This window comes from Chanodichthys erythropterus, chromosome 12, assembly GCF_024489055.1.
Source record: "Chanodichthys erythropterus isolate Z2021 chromosome 12, ASM2448905v1, whole genome shotgun sequence".
Lineage (NCBI taxonomy): Eukaryota > Metazoa > Chordata > Actinopteri > Cypriniformes > Xenocyprididae > Chanodichthys > Chanodichthys erythropterus.
Genome location: NC_090232.1, coordinates 61,409,330 through 61,433,490, shown reverse-complemented (window position 1 = coordinate 61,433,490; position 24,161 = coordinate 61,409,330). Strand labels below are relative to the sequence as shown.

Here is a 24,161-nt window from a genome sequence, read left to right as displayed (position 1 = left end):
TGGTATAGATCTCAACAATAATATGTGCCTTGTTCCCCTCCCCCACCATCAGGAGCTCAGTACGTTTGATGATTCGCAAGGTCCAGTATGCTCCAGAGAAGCTAGGACCAGCTCCCTGTGTGGAGACCACCCGTGACTTTCTCATGTCTGATAAACCACTGCATATGGAGGCAAGATTAGAGAAACAGGTGGGTTACAAACAGACCACCAGGCGAGCATGCATATATCATAATTTTTTATCTTCCTTTGTTGTTAGCAATGTTTTATGTTGTAGGTTGACTTTTTTCTTGTAGACTTACTATCATGGGGAACCCATCAACTTAAGCATCAAAATCAATAATGACTCCAACAAAAATGTGAGAAACATCATTATTTCTGGTAAGAGTGAATCTGAACACATTGATAAATTGGTAGACAAGAGAAATAAGAGTGTTCAAGAAAAAAAATAGTTTTTATTCTTTGAAATGTATTCTTTGTACATATAAAAATTATAATATCATCACATGCCATTTTACAACCTGAACAAACCTTGCCATTTTATAAAAAGATCAAATTCTGATATTTTAAGAGACTCATTGATATTGAACTCTATATAAAATAGTTTCCCTACATGTTTCTACAAGACTTTGATTTGGCAGACATTTTTCTCAAATATTTATAACATTTTACACAAATGCTTTCTTGCTTTCATAACATATCAATAGAGTTGCATATGTATGTGTGTTATTTAAAATATAAATTAAGAGATTATCAGCATTATCTTATTGACCCAGTCAAATTCATTGACAAAATGTTGATATTTCTAGACAAAATGTAGATATATGTAATATACGGCCATCTTGGCCAGGACTCCCTGGAAGAAGAGATTTCGGTAACACTTTACAATAACAGTACATGAATAACCATGAACTAATACCTGAGTTAATAGTTACTTCAACATGAACTCATGATTAGTTAAGATATGAACTAATGAAGAGTGATCCTTAACTACGACAGGAGTCATAGGGATTCATGCATGAAAACAGAAGCCTTAACTATGCGTTAATACATGTTTGATAATTAATGCATTAATTAACATTTAGGGTAAACTAAATCAAACATCTCTATAAGAAGGAATAATACATATTTGGACTTTGAAATAAATTTAAACAATTTATTATTGTCAGAATTTAAACTACTGACATCAGCAGCTTCATTATAAACATCACTGAAAGGCACATGATTAGTTTGCCATTATTTTCACTTATCCTCCTTATCAAACATATAAAATACTAAATACACTATTTATCTTAAAAGGTCTTAATATGTTTTGTGATATTCTTTCCTATCAAACTAAACTACTGTGACTTACATCAGTTCCTTAGGAATCGGTTCCCAAAAAAATAACCAAACAGGAAACATGAACTAAGGTCAGGGAGCTTTTGCTGGGATCAGATTCAGAAGTTCACTCTCCATCCAGACGCAGGCCGTGATCATATACTGTACCTCCATTCTCTGACTTTTTGAAAAGTCACACAACATCAATTAACTGGGCTGAGTACTTATATAGTTGTGTTAGTACATGTGTATTTGATAGTAAGTTAATGATAATCATGAGCTGAATTTGGTAAGTAGTTAACAGTGAATTAATTATGATTGTGCCCCCTCAAGTAAAGTCATGACATAAGTATACATTAACAAACCATTAGTTGATGTTAGTATATGCTTAGTTAATAATGAGTTAAGTATGATGTGCCACCTCAAGTAAAGTCATGACATAAGTATACATTAACAAACCATTAGTTGATGTTAGTATATGCTTAGCTAATAATGAGTTAATTATGATTGTGCCCCCTCAAGTAAAGTCATGACATGATGCACATATCACACATCATTAACTAATATATGAATAAACACTATAGAGTGCCATCCTTATTCCTTTACACCCCGGTACAAAAAAACTAAAATAAAAAGTATTTGTATTTTACTTTTATTTATATTATTAAACATACATGGACTTGAAAGCAAGCCATAAACATACCTGTAAAGACACACATAAGGCACATTTACATGTAAAATCGCGCGCGTCCACAAGCTAATGCTAATCAAAGCATATACATTTAAATGACAAAAATACAAATACAGTTAATAACTGCACATAACCTCCTGAAAACCCCAATAAAACATACATGTAAATATGTCTTTAATTATTAATTTGGCTTACCAAAGCACTCAACATTTATTAGTTTAAAATGCCAGCAACACAACAAACGCGCCAAGAGAACACCTAACGTGCGCCACTAATGAGTGTCCCGCCAGAAACAAACCGTACATACTTTAGTTCCGGGAATAAACTATGACTATTTAGCTATATGACTAAATGTAAATGAACTATAAAAATCAGAAAACAGTTTAGATCAAATTAAATTTATTAGTGGTAGTTAGTCTATTTTCCACATTTAATTAGACAGATCTATGTAATTAATGGCTAAATAATCATGTGCCATTGCAATTATTTGTCACAAAGCTGCAGATGGCAGATTATGATATTACAGTGTAAATTATGACAGTATTAAATCACGTTTAATTCAAATTCAGAGTACTTCTTGTTTACTCTTATGGAGGCTGATTTATTTAGTTTACCCCTAAATGTTAATTAATGCATTAATTATCAAACATGTATTAACGCGTAGTTAAGGTTGCTGTTTTCATGCATGAATCCTTATGACTCCTGTCGTAGTTAAGGATCACTCTTCATTAGTTCATATCTTAACTAATCATGAGTTCATGTTGAAGTAACTATTAATTTATGTATTAGTTCATGGTTATTCATGTACTGTTATTGTAAAGTGTTACCGAGATTTCTTTTTATCTCAATGGGACCTTCCTGGAAAAATAAAGGTTAAATAAAAATAAAATAAATGTAGATATACACACTCAGTCATACATTCAGTAAACTGTTGTAAATATAAAATAACACACTAATGATTGTTTACCTTTCAGTGGAACAAATTGCCAATGTGGTGTTGTACTCCAATGACAGTTATAATGAGACAGTGGCCATAGAGGACTCTGGGTAATCGTTTTATTCAGATATTTAGATCTAATCCAGTAAAATAATAAATGTTAATATGATTAAAGTTTGCTATTTGGTGCAGGGACTCTGTTGAATCAGGTGCCAAACTGGACAAAGTCTACACCTTGCTTCCCCTACTGGCCAATAACAGACAAAAGCGAGGCATAGCACTGGATGGAAAATTGAAGCATGAAGACACCAATCTAGCCTCTTCAAGCATGTGAGTACCTATACAGAACACTGGTGTGAAGATAACGAGAGCTGCTTTAGTTTATTAGGCTTTGTGTACATTAAAGCTTTTACATGTACTATCAAAAAAATGTTCATTAATGCAATCCAAATGTTTACTATGTTTAAATGCTTCATTGCAGGATCAAAGAGGGCGTCCTGAAGGAAGTTCTGGGGATCTTGGTATCTTACAGAATTGTTGTGAAGCTTATTGTTGGGGGGTTAGTATCCCACGACAAAATATACTACTACAGTACCATAAAATCACACATGCTTAATGTTTTACAAGTGTTTTTTTTTTTTTTTCTCCTTCATAGGATTATGGGATCCAGGTAATAATTACATTTCTTCAGTCTTGGAGTCAAGTATTCCATATCAATGAAGTTTTTTGTGTGTGTGCATATATAGTGGAGTCCAAAAATCTGAGTCTAAATTGAAAATCTGTAACACGAGTTTGAGGTTTTAATAAAATGTACAACAAAACACAAGAACCGGAATCCAGGGAACACAGGGTACTGAAACATTCTCAACAAAGACATCCACGGCAAACGTTGACTGAAAAAACAACAAGAGAAACACAAGGGCTGTATATACACGGTCACTAACAAGTTTAACAAGGTAATGAGATATCAATACACACCTGGGGGAGACAATCAACATGACAACTACAAAAAGCCTACAAAGATGGCTAACAGAACAGGAAACAGGAACTAGAACAAAAGTCCAGAGACAAACACAGATGCTGTGTCCAAAATCACACATTAAGTAGGTACTACATTTGAATTTAATTCAAGACCATTTAAAAAGTATCTATATAATAGTAATATGGGTAGTATGAATGAATGTATGAATGTCACGAGACCTACCAGTGTCAGTTCACTTGAATGGTCGCTTCACTTCCATTCATAAATGGCCTCACGGGATAGTTAAAGGAATGGTTCACCCAAAAATTAAAATTCTGTCATCATTTACTCCCCCTCAAACCTAAATTTCTTTGTTCTGCTGTACACAAAGGAAGATATTTGGAATAATGTTTGTAACCAAGCAGACCTTGCCCCCCATTGACTACCATTGTAGGAAAAAAAAATACTATGGTTGTCAATTTGGGGTAGAGATGGCAATAAATTACAGAATTTTTGGGTGAACTATCCCTTTAAGTAAGTGTCCTTTGAATGCGCACTTCAGAATCTCAGCGGAAAGTAGTAGGTCATCCGGGGACTTTAGCCTACCTTTTAGCCAACTTTAACCTACTGTTTTTCGAATACTATGTATTCAGATATATTACACTTTTGCCGTACTGTTTTTTTTTGCATACTATATTATAGGGAAGTATTCGATTTTTGGACACAGCAAGAGAACATATGATTAAATCTGAGATTCAAAATCTAATTTAAATCTAATAAAAAGTTTTGGACACACTTTATATAAAGTGTTCTTAACTACTATGTACTTACATCAAAAATAAGTACAATGTACTTTTGTTCATATTGTATTGCAAAACACGTTAGCAGCAATTGAGGTGAGTAAGGTTAGGCACAGGCTTAGTGGTATTGATAGGTTTAGGGGTTGGTCAAGAGGTAAGGGAAGGGACAATTACAGAGATGAATTACAGCAGTAATTACATGCAGGTATGCAGGTACAATGTAAAAACATGTATGTTCACAATAAGTGCATTATATCAAATGATTAATTTAATTGTTAGTACATAGTAGTTAAAGACACCTAAAATAAAGTGAGACCAACATTTTTGCTAGTGGTCTCAGACTTTTGGACTATATTGAGAACCCTTTATTTAAGCTTTGTGTTTTGACATATCAGTGAGGTTGGGGTGGAGCTCCCTTTCCAGCTTATGCACCCAAAGCCTGACACAGGTATTATTTACGAACATGCGTGAGTGTCCTTATGCATGTTCTTTTATCTGTCTCTTAAATATTTTCTGCTTCACATACAATTATGTATAAGCAAATCTAAAAATGTTGTTTCTCTTTATTGCCTCTTGAAGTGAGAGAAAGGTCAGTCATGATTTTAATAGTTTACATAGTCTGCATGTTCAAGAACTGAGATTCAACATTACATTATCTTTTTTATTTTTATAATAACTAATTTTATGTATCTTCAATAATATAAGTGTAACATATCTGCTTCTTGTACTTTTTATGTGACTGTGTGGCTGTTTGTAGCGAACTGGAGGATGAAGTGGTATTTGAGGAGTTTAAGCGTACCAACTTGAAAGGCATGGCCGAGGATGAGGATGAGGGAACCGTATCACCTGCCGAGCATTGAGGAATGCATGTAGAAGTCAACCAGTTTTTGAAGCATTCCTCTTTACAGTAGGACATATTTAAAGCTATTAAAAATAGACCACCACATAAAGAGCATTACTGCAACTGAGCTTTTATAAGCAGATAAAACTACTGTCAATTTTAACAAATTCCAAATCTAGTTCTTTAGCGATCATCCATACCTTGCTGTGACCATTCTTCAGCTGTCTAATGTCCGTGAGGATCTCTGGATGTGGGTCATGTAATTGAAAATGAATAGAGAGCTTTGTTTCACCAATTTTATGGTAGTGGGATCACTGCTGTTTTGCAACTGCTTTATCATTTTAGTGTATATTTTTAGTCATTTGGAAGATATTACTGTGCTGGAATTTGGTGACTACACAATAATAGTTTATAAAAAGTAAAACTAGTAAAGTCTTAGATGTGTTTTTAGTTGTAACACACTTTGTGAAATAAAGCAACATGCTGTTGTAAGTAAATGTATTGTTATAAAATATAGTATTATAATAAAATGTTGTACTGTAGCTGAATGTTCTATTGTACAAACACCACAAAGGTTTGGACATCATTTTTTTTATTTATTTATTTTTTATAAAATAACAGTGTTCATACAAATTCAATTTCTGTAACTGGTTCTTTTTTCCAAGTACATCCATATGAATTTCAACATTACACACTACAGGCAAGGTGCAAGGACAAATGTATTTTATCCATAGTTATTGAAAACAGATGTTCAATAAAGTTCAATGCAGAACAAAATAACTGAATACTTTTTTGTATTAATCTCAATAATGAGATGTAATATCATCGTTTCTCAGATAAAGTTGATTGTCAACTGACTGTTCCAAATAAAATCACAAATATCTTTATCTTCTCTATGCACAATGATCCAAGGATTAATCTGTTAATATATTATTTTAACAGCAGTTAGCTTGCTTACTGTTGTTTACAATGACTTTTTGTACCCCTATTGAACACATTCTTCTATTAGCTTCAATCAACTGCAGCTGAGCAGCTCATCTAGAACATTTATTTGTTACTCTCTATCTTTCAGATAAAGTTAATTAAGCATTGGGCTTTAATCCTCTCTCACTCATGCATTATGTAAAAAAAATCATAACTTATAGTTGTAAATAGTTTTACTTATAGTTATAATTTTCAATTCAATTCAATTCACATTTATTTGTAAAGTGCTTTTCACAATACATATCGTTTCAAAGCAGCTTTACAGAGAATGCATGTCAAAATTACAATATTAGAAGAATGCAGTTAGCAAATAATGTAATAATTTGTGCAATTAATTTACAAATACTGTTAGCATTTAACTTTAAGGTAGAAGCAATGAGCTCCTGGAAAAATGAAATACAATCAACAATAATTAGGATATATAAAAATTTGGGAATGTGCATGGTGCATCTTCTGAGGTCTTCGCAGGAGTTGGCACCGTCTCTTCATAGAGATGAATTTTAATTATTATATTATATTAATTAAATAATTTTAATTATACATCATACGTATAAAGTTAATTAAAAAGATGCATCTGTTAATGCATGCTTACAAAATTTGCATATGTTATGCTGTCATTTCAGCAGACATAATTCAACAGTATTAGCATTGCATGAGCAGGTCAACAGGAGACAGTTTACACTTGCACAAAAGGAAATACATATTTTTTTCTGTAATGATATGTTGAAAACGTGAGGTAGCACAGGCAATACCCCCATAACACACATATTTGAATAGAATTATAATGTTCACCGATACTGCACAAATGTAGTATCCATTTAATATAACGTGATATGTGCATTACTTTAAAAAGCTTACCTTTCAAAAGCTTTACTTAAGGACTACATATCTGACTGTCCAAATATTTATTATTATTATTACTCCTACTATATTCAATTTACTTAGAATTTACCAAATATGCTAGGGAGGTCACATCAAGGATGGACATCTGGGGCACGAGTGGTAGTAGGTTCTTCTAGTTCACTCCAGCTGTATATTCCGCTTATAGGTTCTGGTAAATTACGTGACATTGGCATATCACAGTTGTCTGGGTAGAGCAGGAAGCCAGAGAAGGTACTGCTGCACTCACTATTGGAATACATACCATTGGAATCGATATCTCTCACCTGTAGCCAAACTTAATCACCCATTGTAAGATGCAGGACCACCTGTTGAGAAGTTGTTCCAAGATCTATTGACCCTGTACTTTTGACGATAGGTTTGAAGTTGTGGAAGAGCCCCACTTTGAGCAGTTTACCGAAGACAACCAAGTGGTAGTTAATGACATAGGTACCATTGATGGAAGCCCTGTAGATGCCTCTAAACGGGTCAAAATTAAATTCTCTGTTGTAAAAAACATTAGTGAAAGGAATAGGCAAATTTGGCCGTGGATAACTGCTGCTTAGTGCCGCTAAAAAAGCAGACTGAATTGGTAGAGAGCAAGGGCCAGGAGCACCCATTACCCCAGGATCCCCTTTTTGTCCCTGGTGTCCATTTACCCCTGTTGCACCTTGTTGGCTAGTGTCCCCTTTACTACCTTTTAGTCCTGGAATTCCGATCATTCCATTTGTACCGTCTACCCCATCTTTGCAGTGACACTCACCCGTTTCTCCCTGATCTCCTTTCTGGCCATTTAAACCTGGTGCTCCATTTGCACCATAATCCCCCAAATCCCCTTTCTGGCCCTTTGACCCCGGACTTCCTCCCAACCCTGGAAGTCCCCTTCCCCCTGTCATACCAGGATGGCCAAGTTTTCCTGGAGGTCCCTGGATTGAGTAACAAATTGCTGGACACTGCCCTGACTCACCAGGTAAGCCCTGCTGTCCTGGATTTCCATCCACACTGCTGTCCCCTTTATCACCTGGCACAGAATGTTGAGTAAGTTGGTAATCGTATTTATTTATTTTTTAATTTTATTAAAATAATTCAAATGTTAATTAACTTACCCTTGGGGCCTCTCTGTCCTTTGAGTCCTTTAAAGCCAAATGGACCCAGATCTCCTTTTTCACTAATATCACCCATTTGGCCTTTCGCGGGAAAAAAAGAAGGATGCATGATAGGCAATGCTCCTCTTATCAAATGTAAACACTCCAGTATGTTTTGTACTCAAGTACTAAGATCACTGAGTGACTATATTAAGTAGATTGTATCAGTAGCAGTTAGTTAAAGGGGTCTTGAGAATATAAGTAAAGTCACTGTATTTACCCTTTGGTCCCTGATGACCATTAAATCCTTGGCGACCTTGAAATCCTGGCAAGCCTCTTATTCCTGGACTACCAGGAAGATCTAAGACAAGGAAATAAATAATCTACTCTGCAATAACTGTGGTATTATACGTACACAATGGGGGTGTCTGAGAATTGGTTGAAATTATTAACCTGGCATTCCTTTGTCCCCCTTTGGACCACTGGGACCCCCTTTACAATGTGAGCAAACACAAAACCAGGGTGTTTGATCTGCAGGTGGAGGAACTGGTGCCTCAAGGAGCATGTCACAGTACAAAAGGTCAGGTTTTTGTCCCAAAGGCACAGTACGAGATCCTTGAGTTTTGTTCCCAGACGGAGGTTTCGGTAGAATGGGAATACCAATCCCGCTATCAGGCGGGATTGGTAGCATGGGGTATCCATTTAATGAGTCATCGTTTTGCATCATCTGACCTCCTCTGGCTATGGGATTGCTTCCTTTTGCTAAAGGATAATTATCATAGGCATACATAGGTATGTGGTTGTTATGTGTATCAGAGTCTTCAAAGTAGTCATCAGGAGGAATGGGACTATCAGGAGAGCCAGGGGGTGGAGGTACTAGGAACCAACTTCGGTCGATAGTCATCCCAGATGGGAGGGCTAATGAAACCAGGGCTCCTGCAATTATTCTTATCATCTGAGAAAAAATAATTGACGGATATCACAACTGAGCAGCTGTTACTCTTGAAAGCATATGCAGACATAAGCAATGTGGAAAACGTGAGGCTAGATATTTATAATAATCTATTGATCCATTTAGATCATTGGGTGTAAAATTGTTATTGTCAAATTATTCATATTCTGTATATCTTATTCATTTTTTAAATATTTTTTATTTATTTTAATACATTATTTAAATGCCAGTTACACCTTTTGTCTATCAAGCTAACAGCACTTCTAAAATCACTTCTATCCATTTTTTTTAAGTGAAAAATAAACACAACAACATAAAGCAATATTGTCACGATTCATTTTGTGCAACAATCAAATATACTTACAATTTGGAAGAAGTCTTGACCCATCATCTGGGTGAAGCACTTGTGGACTGAACAGTGCAACTAAAGCAGTGATCAATTTATAAGTGGTGACCAAACAACAGTCTTTGAGAACCTGACTCCCAATAAGCCTGCAAACAAAGCAGAAGGGCTGGATATAATATCACATTATACCTAACATAGTATGGGGCTCCTGCATGAAAAATGACCTTATTAGTGACTGACAACTCGTCTGGAATATGATCATCAAAATAACAGTGAACCAACAAAAGCCTAACTCATTGTTTTCATCTCTTCCTTGTTCCTAAAAGGAGCTGGCTGATGTTAAGATAAGATGCTTCAGAATGAAAACAAAATCCTTTTGAAAAGACTGGCATTGCAAGACTGCATTTTTTGTCCTAATTCAGATATGACTTTAAGATGGTTGTGTGAAAGTACTCCCAGTTTCCCTCACAAGTCTGATGATCATTTTTAGTATTGCAACAGTCTAATGGATGCCACAAAAACATGTATAGTAACTGAATAAGTTTAAATCACATTTCTCATTAGTGTCAATACATTTTAGTTGATTAATAAAAGTTGATTTTTACTTAATATTCTTGACACTAAGGAATAAGGAAAATTAATTATTGTTCACTTTGTAGTGATTCAATATGTGAGTGAGACTAACTTTAGCTCATCATGCCTTGACATCAGCCTCTACAGAACACGTTAACGTTAGGACATACAAACTCATTCTCACATGTTCAGACAAAGAAAACACCAAGAATTTGCTTTCTCCAACAGACAAATCACACCACTTTTATCTTTTAGCATCAACTGGTTAATACAAAGAAAATTGTAAGGCTACAGCTCATTTTTCCACATATTCATGCAACCTGAGTCTGCTTCATTCATACAACTCATTATGACTCCAACAGTACACTAGAAACTATAGCCACTAGTACAAAGTCTTAACAAAAAGAAGAACATCACAATGTAAATGGCTAACCCTATTATGTGCCCTAATTTCCACACCCACAGTGGCATGTTTCTGTGTAAGTGAACGTCTAAGGTACTAATTTGCTTATTTAAAGAAACTTTTTTGCTCAATCATGTTTTATTAACTGTATATATTATATTAACCTTTTCTTATCAAAGTTTCTATTACAATTCTTCAGTAAAAATAAAAATAGAAACAAAGGAAACAATTGCTGTCAAACAATAAGGATAAAGAGCTATAAAATTGATTTGATCATATCCCCAGCATGAGATACTGTACCAGTGTGCTGGTTTTATTCAGTCTACTGAAACTTTTTATCCAGCAAAATTATATTTTTAACCATCTTAAAAATCCTTCCATTGCTTCACTAGCAAGACATTCCATAGGTTTTGTTGGTGAATCATGTGGATCTTTTTTTATATATATAAATAAAGCTCTACATTATTATTAATGAGATTTTACAGCAACTCATTAAACTGAGTTATATTTCACAGCAACAGGATACTTGAACAGTAAATAGGAATACAGATATCATAGATATTATTGTTGCAGTGTATAATTATTAAACCTGCTTGATACTTGATTCCTGTCTTGTGTTCCCCTGGTCTTGTGTGGACTTTAAGTTTTTCTGTGCCATGTTTTGTAGTTTTTCTTGGCCGTTACCTTATAGACTGAGGATTTACGAGCAGACACCACCACTTTGGGAGGAGCTGTAGCAGACGACGCTACCTCTGAAGGAGCTGTGGACGTGTGTGTGGCCCAAACACATAAGATGGAAATCAAACAGAAAATCAAAGTCCCGTGCTCTCAGTGCTCCCAAGTCCATTGTTCTCAGCGCATTCAAGCCCAATGGTCCTTAACCCAGTGGTCTCAGTGCATCCAAATCTGGGGGTCCAGAGTCAGGTGGTCTCCAATCTGGTGGTTTACTATTGTTTACTACAGTTCCTCCTGGGGTTGCGGTGGACCCAACAGTGAGGATTATGTGTCTCTTTCAAGTAGATCACTGCATAGAGGACTATGTGATTGATATTATCCAATTGGTTCATTTGGCCAAAATAGAGGTGATCCTCTCATGATTTTTTTTTTTTTTTGAGCCACTCCTAAATAGACTTTAGAATTCTACATCAACTTAGCAGTGGCTCTGCTTTTATTGTGGTGAGGAATGCAGTCACGCCAGGGTCTCCACCCATTATGGCCGCCACGCCAGAATCTTCTGCCATCATGTCCCCCATGCTAGAGTTTCCAGCCATCACATTCCTCACACTCAAAGCAACAAAGGCTATTCCAAGCCATTCAAGACTGGCATCCAGTGTGGTGAACCCAACGCTGATATCGATGTGAGCAGCCAGCATCCCGGTGGTCCCAGCTCATCTAAGTCTGGTGGTCCCAGAGGTCCTACCTGTAGTGTTCGCCTACAACTCCTGTTCCATGTTTTCTGGACATCATCTGATTCATGTCTGTGCAATCTTTCTTTCATTAAGCAGAAAGACACTACAACTTGGCAACGAGTGATGAACGGATTTAAAAGACTAAAAGTATGAGTTAGCCACGCTCAAACAAAACAAAAAACTGCTGATTGCGTGATGACGACTCTCCCACATTTTCCTGTTCGATTTTCACTCTGAACCCAGCTCAGTCAGCTCACGATAGAAAAAATGTCAAAGTCAATTCGATAACTATCTACAAGCATTCAGTGTCGAGGAGGACAAGCAGAAAAGAGTACTCTTACTACATCACGCGGGACCCAAGGTTTTCGACATTTTTGATACGCAAAGAAATTAAGTTACAAATAATTCTAAGCTGTAGTTCATTGCACCTCCGCGAGATGGCACAATGACACTTCAACAATTGCTAGGTGCAGGAAGAGCTCAAGAAACGGCAGACAAACAAGCAGCTGGCATAGAAGAGATGCATGCAAAATCATCCAAATCATTCATAACACATGCAATAAATAAGAAAACTTTGAACAGAGACAAGCAGAGAAATTTTAAATCAAAGACAATGTTTGAAAGCATGACATGCAACAATTGTAGAGGACATTTTCCACATGATGGAGGTCAGAAAAACTGTCCTGCAAAAGGAAAAACCTGTAAAGGATGGGGAAAGCTGAATCATTTTTAAAAATGCTGCATATCAACACACTATGCAACCAATAACCAAAATCCAGCAAAGCCCAAATTTTAAAAGGTGAAACAAAAAGTGAATACTAGATGATACAGCACACAAAACGCACCTTGAAGCATGAAGTTCAGATGAAGACTATGTATATGTCATATATACTATGTATATGTCATACATACATCCAACATTCGCAACAACCTCAGTCACAAGTGGAGATCGCAGGAGTGCCAGTGAAGATTATCATTGATTCTGGTGCAAGCGTAAATATTGTTGATGACACTGCATATCACAATATCTGAATATCTGAGCTACTCAACTCAATTCTTATCTTAGTTGGACATTAGAATTCTACATCAACTTAGCATTACAGCTGAGTCTTGCTCTGTTTTTATTGTAGTTACAGAGGAGGAATATTATTGAGGTCTCCAGCCATCATGGCGGCCACATCAGAGCCTCCAGCCATCATGGCCACCACACCAGAGTCTCCAGTCTCACATCCCCCATGGCAGAGTCTCCAGGCTAATGTCTCAAAGACATGAATTGCTACTGATCCTCTTGAGGTCTGCTCTAGCATGACCACGGAGGTTGTTTCTGAATTCTCTGTCTGTCCTGGAATGACCACGGAGGTCGTCCCTGAGCTCTCTGCCTGGTGTTCTTCTGTTCCATCTGATCTGCTGTGGTTGTCACCAACTCTAGTCTTCAGGTAGTGTTCAGCTCTGTCTACTCCGCCCTGTTGGTCTACTGCTGTGCCATGGTGGCCTCTTGCTCCACTGAGGTGGTCTTCAGTCCCGTCAGCTTCGCCTTTGTGCCCACCTGCCCTGCTAGCTCTGCCCTGGCCACCTGCCGCTTCTGCCCTGGTTCTCTGATGTCTCCAGTACCACCACACTCTCCTGGCCCTCCATCCCTCCCCATGTTCCATCCTTGCTCAACCTCCCTCCTGGACTTATGTGTTTGCTTGTTGAGGAGAGTCTGTAATCCACTTCTTAGGTGGGGCTTGGGTGTTTGGGTGTTTTGTTTGGGTGCTCATTCTGTTTCCCTGATTTTCTAGTTCCTATCTTTGTTTTGTTTTGTTATTTTTACTCTGTTTAATAAAATAACTGCAATTGGATCCAGTTCTCCTTTGTTTTTGAGTTCACCCTGCATTACAGATACAATGTATACATTTCCGCATGCATGTGTGTCCCATTGTGATGTTAAGACTCGTTTATATATTTCCAATAAGAGGTGTATGCTGGCCGCTTTTATTTCGCAATCAATATCGTATAACTACATTGTATGCAGATTCCATGGAGTATTACATTTTAGCGAGAGAGAGAGAGAGAGAGAGAGAGAGAGAGAGAGAGAGAAATAAGATCCATTTAATTGCTTTAGCTAATCAAAATGAAGGCTATATACCTATTGACAATACATAGATCAATGTTAAAATGGGATTTTTATTTATTCTTGAATGTTATAAAAACATTATAGAATCAATTTAATCATCAAGCTAAGGCTCATAATTAATTGAAAATGCATAATTACAGATCATATCAGTGACAAAGAGAGAAATGCCAGGTGAAATTTAGATCTTTAATCAATCATAAATAAATAAACCAAAAATGTATTTCTCTGGTGATTAAACCATATGCTGTACATGAGTAGCTAGCTGTATGTGGACACAGACAGCAGATGAGAGTGCAGGAGCATTCAGACTGTGGACTCTCAGTAAACATACAGTTAGTCATTAACACACTTCAAACACCACATCCTCCATTCCTGTTCATTTTTTATTGTTCAAAATGTAAGTACACTTTTTTTTGAATAATTATTGAGGGTTAGTTAAGTCTTGCAGCCATAAATTTTCACTATGTTTAACTAGTGGATGACATTAATGAACTCGCAAAATGAAATTCCTGATAAGATTGATCTCAGCCACCATTATTTGTTCAGTGAAAGGTTTGTTGGAGTTCATTTAACTTGCCAAAGGCTGTGCTGTGCTGTCCAGTTGGATTAGAGACAAGGCAGAGACTAATTCAATCTTGGACATTTCAAAGTTTTTGATTCATGTGTTTTCCAATGTAGTTTTCATCTGAGGATTACATCTAACTACCCCTGTTCATATTTTGAAATACGGTAAGAATGATTTTTGTCTCTTAGTATTATAGACAGCAAACTTTCTTGCTTTTGAATGTAAGTAATCATCCACATATCTCTACCCAAATTATTAGTTTAAATTGTAGTTTAAAAATGTTCAAATCTAACAGATGATCAATATTCAGGTATAGTTTGAGATTTCTGTCTTGCTTTATTTACAGGGTCTGTTGCCATGATGAGGAGCCTCTTCCTCTGTATCTCAGTACTGGTTGTAATGTGGTCTGAAAGGGCTCTCTGCAAGTCAGGTATGAGGTCAATAACCCTTATTGTAAAGCTTATGTATTATTCTTATGATTTTGTTGAAAGCTAGTGACCTTTTGAAAATTTAAACATTTAGGGGAATTCTCTGAGTATTTGTGCCACATTAGAACATGTAGCTGATGTAGATTATAGTATTATTAGGTGGATTGCAGTAGTAGAAGGATGCTGTGCAAATTGCATACTCATTGTGTTTGTGCCATTTCCTGATTACGCATATGTAATTTGTGCAAATAAATGGTGCTATCTGTGGGCACAATTAATTCATAGTGAATTACCTCTTTAATCTTTAAACTATTCAATAAAATGCTTTTGTAGCATGCATTAAGCTTAAAAGTAATTTGGAAACCCACTCTGAGTACTCTGCCTGTTAACCCTGTGTCTGTTTTGGTCAGTATTTTCTAGCAGCTCAAAAGCACACATGCTCCTGCGGTCGAGAAGAGCCAACACTTTTATGGAGGAAATTAAGCCCCCTTCATTGGAGCGGGAGTGTAAGGAGGAACTGTGTGATTTTGAAGAAGCAAGGGAAATCTTTAATACGAGGGAGGCCACGGTTAGTCATGTCAGCTTTTAACTGTATTAATTTTTTCCCCTTAAATTATGATCCACAAACTAATCTTTTTGTCTTGCAGTTGGAATTCTGGACAGCGTATAAAGGTTAGTTGGGTCTGTGTTGTGGAATAGCTTTCTAGAGCATCATAACTGGTGGCACTCATTAGGTGTTCTGTACCCTTAGATGGAAACCAGTGTGACTCGAATCCATGTGTTCACGGAAAGTGTGTGGATCTGTTACAGGATTACTCCTGCACCTGCAATTCTGGATTTGAAGGGAGACGATGTGATCTACGTGAGGCTCTTGCTTTCTTAAATAAATTTTAAATGTTCAAAAGTCTGTGTCCATTAAAATGTTACTATTTACATTTAAATAATTTGATCAGTGTATTGATCAAATTGACTAAATATTTCTCATTTTTTGTTAATCTCATTAATCATGCTTCTTTGTTAGAATCTTAAACCTTTTTGAATAAGGTAAAAAAAATAAAAAAATAAATAACACATACCACCATTTGCGGGTTGATTAAGTACATTAAGACAAATATTTTGTATTACAAGTTTTCTGAAATGTTAAATATGCAAATGAGGCATTGTGTAATTAAATATCAAATTATTTGCAGAACAAAAATCTGAACATTGCAAGTCAGGTTCCAAATTCTTGTTTTGGTTGACATATTAGAGATGAAGGTTTTTACAGAGAGGATTTTTTTTTTTTAAATCAAAACTTAAAACAGAAAATACTGTCAACATCTAATAAATAAATAAAATAAATGAACAAATCACCATATTTTAGGAATAAAATGTTATAAAAATCAGGTGAATGATATATGAAAAAATACTGTAAAATCCTTCTGAATATAGATAGGAATACAACTGGTAAGTTCGGCATGTAAGTGCTATACTGTAGTTCCCTTTCGTGGGAACTGTCGACGCTGCATGGTAACGCATTGGGAAAACTTCTGCGTGATGTCGTCACTGAAGCACTCATGTATCTAACCAATCGCGTAGCGAGACGTCAGAGACGGGTAAAATCACGGACCAGGAAACTATAAAGCATACCCGGATGCAGAGAACGCTAGCTTCTGTGTTTTCAACAAAGCACTCTATGTTATCTTGTCTGTCTTATTTGGTGTTGTTTGTCTCCTTATTATCTAAAAAAGACAAAAATTCTTTGTCTGAGGACAACAGCTGCAGTACACAATATATATATTATTAAGACAAATATAATGGCGGAAGAGAAACGATACAGGAAATGTGTGCATCCCTGTCCTAGATACATCCCGGACGGGGACACACACGACATGTGTGTCGTTTGTCTGGGGGTTGAGCATGCCCAGGCAGCTCTCGAGGGAGCTGTTTGCGTGCATTGCGAAAAATTAACCCTCAGAGTGTTGAGATCTCGCCGGGCACTCTTCGAGGAGGGTGCCTCGGCGAGCGTTCCTCGCGGGTCGGGTCCTGCTGCTGCTGAGGCGCAGCGCCAGCTTTTGTCGTGGGGTTCGCAAATGGAGCTGGCGGAGGGGGTTGAGACGGGCCCAGCCTTATCTCGCCCTTTACCCGCCAGCCCCAGTGTCTCTTCTTGGGCGTCGGAAGCACGCGTAGCAGTTTCTTCCCCCCAGAGAGAGGCACCGGTGCTTCATCTTTCTTCCTCCGAGGAGGTTGATGTGGTGAGCGTCGAGACTGGGGAAGAGGACCCACCATCCTCTTCCCCAGCATATGAGGAGCTCCTGGAGGTAGTGACCTGGGGTCTCATTTATAAAGCGTACGCCAGTTCCCGCGCAAAGGTTGTGATCTATAAAAACAAACTTAACGGGAGAATGTGCGCACCTTTAAGCAAACTTTGAGCCGTGCATACGCACATTCTGGAGACAAAGTGATATGAATTGAGATAGTAGATGTGCTACTTTCGATCACTTTTCCAGTGACACGCTGTTTTATGACAGCGAGGAGAGCTGGGAGCACAATAATTCCTCTTTAAACTAAACTGCAGATGTTACGACAAAATATTTTTCCGAGAATGATGCTCAGTGATGCACACTTAACTTAGATATTATGGAAGACACTGCTGGATTCGGTGGTCGAACGGTCCGTTGTCCAGTTTGAATAGGTCAAAAGATAATATCTTACTGTACAGCCACAGCTGCATGTCATCTTCAAACAATTACCATTTGAAGGATATATTTTGAGGAAAACGGTAAGATTTGCATGTTTTCTTTTTAAAATACTTTGTCAGTGACGTGCCGAGTCAGACAATTGTATTTACACTGCAATAAATAAGTAGTCTGATCTGTTTCCACTAAAAATAGCATATAAACTTCATAAAAGATATGTTCACTTCATCAGCAAAACTGCATAAATTTGATTTGAATTGTTTAAAACTATTAAAATACTATCTGGCCAGTGGAAATGAATGAATCAACTCTATCCTAAAACCTTTATCGGAAGTATTTTATACAATTTTGTTTTTATGGATATTTTGATATATTTATTCTAAAACATAAAGAGGATATTGGATGATCTTTATCAATATAATGTGTGGCACAAATGGCATTTATTAGGGCTGTAGTCAAGTCCACCTTTGTCGAGTCCAAGTCAAGTCCAAGTCCAAAAGGTTCGAGTCCAAGTCAAGACCGAGTCCAAAGAGGTTCAAGTCCAAGTCAAGTCCAAGTCCAAAAGGTTCGAGTCCAAGTCAAGTCCGAGTCCAAATGAGACAGTCAAGACAGAGACAGAAAAAAAAGAATCCTCTTCAAGACCTTCTTACATAACTATTGATAATTTATGTGATGTGAGAGACAGCATATCTTAGATTCTAAAATAATAATTTTGCATTATTATTTTTTGCATTATTACGTTTTTAAATTCTCTACAACTGTGGTTCCCAAACATTTTACAGTCGCGTACACCCTGAGGCATTTAACATTCTTCTGCATTCCCCTTCTCTTCCACTTAGACTGCTGCAATCACACCTTTTCCATTAAGGGACAATATTTTCCCTTTTAAACTGATTGTGCATTACAGTGCTTTTTTTTACCTCTATAAATACCTTTATAAAATAAATCAATGTTTTAAATTAAAAATGTCCAAAAGAAAAATAAGCAATGATGTTATAATGTGTGATACTTTTAAATTGAACTAAAACTGCCAGTAGGTGGCGGTAAGTCACTGTCTTCATGAGTGAGTCATCGAGTCATTCAATTCATTCATTCAGTAACGACACAAGTGGATGTATTTTTGAAAGGGTAATTGAATCATTGACTCTCATGGTTTTTACACAGCCACAGATTTGTTCAAGAAACATCGATATGAATTGAAGTTCTGCTGTGGCTTTTGTTTGAACTAGACATGCGCTGATTTCAATTTTCTTGGCTGATTCCGATTTCCGAATAGTGTGATCTGCCGATACCTATTTTTGCAGATTCTGATTTTCTTTCTAAGAACTTTCTTCAACACAAAGTTTTATTTTCATAAAAAAAGTAAAACTCAGTAATAAAATAAGAACAAATAAAAAAATTCCAAACAGCAAATAAATGCAATAGAATAGAGAGCAATGAAACTAAGTTTTTCAGGTTAAGTAGGTTTTTACTTAGATAAGAATTACTACAGAAATTAAAGTAATCAAATGTAAAATAACACATCCACGTTGGTTACCTTAATTTCTGTATTTTTTATTGTAAATATTAAATACAGACTTATTCTTACCATTAAAGTTAAAAACGTATTCAGTCAAGAGCAGAAAGTGATTTTCTTTGTCTTTTGTTCTTTAAATAACATGTCAGACAGCAGCAGGAATATTGGACTGCTGTCCCTTTAAGAGTTGCGTTCTCTTAGCTATTTAACGATCCAAAACTGACTGTGTTTATCTGAATAATTGCCAAGACGAGCATTTTGACATAATTTTGTATGTATTTAATATTTTAAGTGCATTAAGCCACTCATTTTGGTAATTGTGACTCTGTTTGAGACTAAGCGTGGCTTATTCGCGTGATCAGTGGTGCGCGTGCTTTCGGTGTGAGCACGAAACCTGCAGGAACCGGAGCGAATGAGACGAGTGAGAGAGAGGAGGCGCCCGCGCGAGTGTGTGTCACTTCACCGTGAGAGAAGAGAGCACTTGTTTCAGACTTATCCAGAAGCTAGCGTGCTCTGCATCCGGGTATGCTTTATAGTTTCCTGGTCCGTGACGTCACCCGTCTCTGACGTCTCGCTACGCGATTGGTTAGATACATGAGTGCTTCAGTGACGACATCACGCAGAAGGTTCCCACTGCAGCGTCTCGTTCCCTAGTCAGGGAACCAGGGTTACATCTGTAACCCGAGACGTTTTCTGGCCCAGTGCATGAGAAAAAAACTCAGTTTTAGGAAAGATATGCACTGTAATTAAAATCTACAGTACAGGCATAAATATGTAAATAAATAATGAATAAAAAAAATTAACACTTAAATGTGTATTTTCCATCTGCTAGTCAGAAAGAAGACGTTATGGAAGCAAAATCTCAAAATTGACCAGTGCAGGAAAAAACAATGGTTTTTCCTACAGTGTCTTGAATTAAATTTGATTTGTATTTCCAGATTTTCAATCTTTTGAAGTGTGTTGTATCTTTATATACACGTTGCAGCATATACCGATAAATAATGATAGATAAATTCGATAAATAATTCGATTGATTTCATATTTGAGTTATACTGTAGTCAACCACAATTGACTGGTGCAAATGAATCCCTTTGTCCTTACTGCCTTTTGTCTGCTTGGACAGTGTTTTTTGATATGCTGTGTCACAGCTGATTTGGGGTATTAAATAGTGGACGTCTTGAGTCACAGAGTCACAGTGTGTTGAGGTCATGGAGATAAATGTCCTGACAGCAGTTCTGTGGTTTTGTTCTCAGGCAGGACAGCCACTAACTGCTCTGTGAACAATGGGGATTGTGATCATGAATGCCACGAGAGAGACGATGGTCTTGGTCGCACGTGCAGTTGTATTAATGGATACCAACTTCAAGACAACTCTAGAAAATGTACTGCCAAAAGTAAGTTACCGCAACAAAATGCACAAATATAAACTACATAGACACTGGTGATTTTGTATACGCATTGCACAAATGAATGCTTAGATATTTGCATTTGTACTCAAGATTGTACTTTTGCATTTGTGGACTTTTAATTGATGTAATTAGAAATACCCAAGTACTGGGAAGTACTCAGACCAAGATAAATCTCAAGAAAAATCCCATCTTGAGCAAGTTCTTTGACCCTTGAAAGAAAACAATTATCTTCAAAAGCTATATGAATTATGGTCTATGTGCATTTTGTCATATACAGATGAGGCTTCATGTGGCCAGATTCGGATTGCAAAGTCATCCTATACTAATAAGCCTTTAGTAGGTTTACAGCCATGGGTTGTAGGAGGTACAGTTGGCAAAAAGGGAGAGAGTCCCTGGCAGGTATTTTTGAATCAAGTAATATCTATGTATAATGTAATAGAGCCAAATGTTTTATTAAAGCTAATTCTGACAGATATCATATGTTATACTGTACCAATTCTCAGCCAGAGCCTTTTTGTACTTCAGTATATAAACAATAATGTATGTATTTTGCAGGCTCTTATACTAAACAATTACGGCAAGTTTCACTGTGGTGGAGTTCTGATTGACGAAAACTGGGTTCTCACTGCGGCTCACTGCCTAGAGACAAGTACAAGGTTCAGTGTCAGACTCGGTATGTGACACATTTTGAAGTATTCCTTGCAAATTCAAGCCTTTTTATCCTCCATTACATTAACATTTTTTAGATGATGCATTATTGAAGTAATTTGCCAAAGAAGTGCATGTGACATGACAAAGAGTTGTGGAAAAACGTGGTCTATTTTAGTTGCTAAGTCAGGTGAAAAATTACCTTCCATTACTCTGTCATGGAAACTAGCATGTATAAACCTATAAAAGGAATTTATACCTGTATATTACGCTGTACCCACATTGGACCAGCGGCTTGGAAAGTGGATAGATGGATGATACAGGGGCACTATCTTCTGACATGATGCAGGAATTCATTAGGCACAACCCTCACAGCGTATTATGGATATTCTCTAGCTGTTAAATGTGTTGCTGCGATTGTGTCCAATTTTTCATGCCCTTCCCTCACTAACTTACCTCCATCTCATTCACGCGGATGTACATCATTGCTTATTGCTTACATTATACGGGTGCCACTGGCAGAACCCTTGCAATAAAATGGAACACACTAAGCCTTTGATCACTTGGAATCCGCAAAGGAGCTGATTTTTTTTCTTTTTTTTTCCAGTTTTTTATGAATTTGTTTTATGTAGGCTACCATTCTATGAGTCTGTCTGTATATCACAAATGAAAATGATAACATTACAATAAACTATAACAGTCAGCTTGAGGTAGCTACAAATATTATGTAGTTAAATATAAAAATAACTCCAATATCATACAGTTGTGTGGGCTGGGTGTAAATTAAGCACGATCTGCTGTGACATCACAATCATGTTCCATTGTGGTCTATGTATCTGCCTGAAATTTACATATTGAGTAGACTTGCTCCCTCTGTCAAAAGAGGGGTTCAGGGTCTGTCCAAATAAACATCCCTGGCCCGCTTGACGAAGTTGAATGCACTTCAAAATCATGGCAGGGATTCCCCTCAAGGGACGTGCTTAGGGAAGTTTGCGGGTGTATGCCAAAAAAGTCTATAAATCGTTTGTAGATTGAATATGTCCATAATAACGTCCACTATGGTTACGAATGATAATGTCAACTATGGTTTCGGACAGCACAAATGGCGGTCCCCTCAAATAATGCCCTATTTAAGAGTATAGGGGCGATTTCGGACACAGCCAAGGTCTTATAGCACACTAGAAACTTCCAGGCAGGTGTGTTGAGGCAAATTGGAGCTAAACTCTTCAGGACAGTGGCTCTCCAGGATCAAGTTTGGACACCCCTGCCCTAAAGGGACATGATGATGGATAAATATGAGATGTGGAACAAAAAATATGCTTTTACGTTCTCCTGCAAAAGTTTTGCGGTCCCCCGAGAAACGTTGTGTTAGCTTGCAAACTGTTTGCGTCCCCCCAAGAAACTTTGCTTTGGCTTGCAAAACCTTTGCATTCCCTCACAAAACATTTGTGTACCCCTGAGAAACTGCGTTTGCTTGCAAAGAACTTAAAAGGTTTGGGGTGCAAACGCAAAGTTTCTCAGGGGAATGCAAATAGCTTGCGAGTCAAAGCAAAGATTCTAGGGGTAATGCAAAACATTTTCGAGAGAACGCAATAGCTTTGAAATATAATTTTTCCTCCCATCTCATATTTTTTCCCTTTAGGGTCTCTGTTGAAATGAGTTTACTGTAAAACACTTGCAATGGGGTAAAAGGTGTAAGTTTTCTGCAGGGTTTAAAAGCAGATATGTGAAGCTTGTATTGTTGTTAGTACTTTAATATGAATTATTAAAAACTTTATTAGCTGTAAATTTGTATTAATCATCATTTAACCAAGTGGAATGGCTGTCTCTCCAGGTGACTATGACCGGTTAAGGATTGAAGGAACTGAGATGACTCTTCCTGTCAAACAACCTATTGCTCACCCACAATACAACCCTTTCACAGTGGACAATGACATAGCTCTGTTGCGCTTGGCCGCACCAGCCAAATTTTCCACATACATACTTCCAGCATGCCTCCCTAGCCAGGACCTGGCAGAACGAATGTTGCATCGTAACGGTACCATAACGGTCGTCACTGGCTGGGGGAAGGACAATGAGACCGCTCATCGTTTCAGTTCAACTCTCAACTTCATTGAAATTCCAATTATAGACAACAGCGAGTGTTCCAGGCATATGATGAACAACCTCACTCAAAACATGCTATGTGGGGGAGTGCTGGGACAGATCAAAGATGCTTGTGAGGGGGACAGTGGGGGTCCAATGATGACACTGTTTCACGATACATGGTTCCTTGTAGGCCTGGTGTCCTGGGGAGAAGGCTGTGGGCAGAGAGATAAACTTGGCATCTACACTAAAGTGTCCAGCTATTTGGATTGGATAAATAGTGTTCGTCAGGGGTGGGATAAAGTTTAGACCCCTTATTTTTTACCCTGTTCTGCCTATCATAGAAAATCAGAAAAAAAATGTACTCCCTATAGTTATTCGGATATAGAGATTGACATTTAATAAACACATAAATGAAAGCTGCTCTTATTTCCCTGTTATCTGCATGTTTAAGGAAATCAGGCTGTCATTTAGTAAATAAGGAGTTTACATAGACAAATGTTACACATTTTGTGTTTTAATGTGGATAAAAAATGAA

General features: G+C 37.1%; 2 protein-coding genes and 1 pseudogene across 4 annotated transcripts in view; 2 read left to right on the top strand and 1 right to left on the bottom strand.

The window, feature by feature from the left end:
• The window catches only part of saga (S-antigen; retina and pineal gland (arrestin) a), a 56,694-nt gene extending 50,775 nt beyond the window's left edge, over nt 1–5,919 (top strand). The window contains exons 7-15 of the mRNA XM_067403078.1: nt 53–188; nt 294–378; nt 2,983–3,055; nt 3,138–3,275; nt 3,427–3,504; nt 3,601–3,615; nt 5,102–5,154; nt 5,286–5,295; nt 5,464–5,919. Coding sequence (XP_067259179.1) covers nt 53–188; nt 294–378; nt 2,983–3,055; nt 3,138–3,275; nt 3,427–3,504; nt 3,601–3,615; nt 5,102–5,154; nt 5,286–5,295; nt 5,464–5,566 — 691 coding nt within the window. The 3' untranslated portion in view covers nt 5,567–5,919. The remainder of the gene's footprint in view (nt 1–52; nt 189–293; nt 379–2,982; nt 3,056–3,137; nt 3,276–3,426; nt 3,505–3,600; nt 3,616–5,101; nt 5,155–5,285; nt 5,296–5,463) is intronic.
• Nucleotides 5,920–7,505: 1,586 nt separating this feature from the next.
• Nucleotides 7,506–9,399, bottom strand: LOC137032506 (complement C1q and tumor necrosis factor-related protein 9A-like; annotated as a pseudogene).
• A 5,194-nt stretch (nt 9,400–14,593) lies between these two features.
• Nucleotides 14,594–24,145, top strand: proca (protein C (inactivator of coagulation factors Va and VIIIa), a). 3 transcript variants are annotated; one of them, XM_067403196.1, is made up of 10 exons: nt 14,594–14,691; nt 14,973–15,023; nt 15,206–15,289; nt 15,698–15,855; nt 15,935–15,959; nt 16,039–16,149; nt 20,735–20,875; nt 21,168–21,289; nt 21,446–21,563; nt 23,373–24,142. In XM_067403196.1, exons 3-10 carry the CDS (start codon nt 15,217–15,219, stop codon nt 23,930–23,932), a joined length of 1,308 nt encoding a protein of 435 aa, XP_067259297.1. In that variant the 5' UTR covers nt 14,594–14,691; nt 14,973–15,023; nt 15,206–15,216; the 3' UTR covers nt 23,933–24,142. The 3 variants fall into 3 exon arrangements, with proteins under 3 accessions (XP_067259297.1, XP_067259298.1, XP_067259299.1); XM_067403197.1 differs by lacking the exon at nt 14,594–14,691 and adding an exon at nt 14,757–14,846; XM_067403198.1 differs by lacking the exons at nt 14,594–14,691; nt 21,168–21,289; nt 21,446–21,563 and having other exon boundaries at nt 14,858–15,023; nt 23,373–24,145.
• Nucleotides 24,146–24,161: the final 16 nt, after the last annotated feature.

Coding starts and splice junctions, on each gene's coding strand:
- proca (XM_067403196.1), top strand. CDS start 15,217: ATGATGAGGAGCCTCTTCCTCTGTATCTCAGTACTGGTTGTAATGTGG. Junction 16,150..20,734: donor AGGGAGACGATGTGATCTAC/GTGAGGCTCTTG, acceptor TTTTGTTCTCAG/GCAGGACAGCCACTAACTGC. Junction 21,290..21,445: donor AGGGAGAGAGTCCCTGGCAG/GTATTTTTGAAT, acceptor TGTATTTTGCAG/GCTCTTATACTAAACAATTA.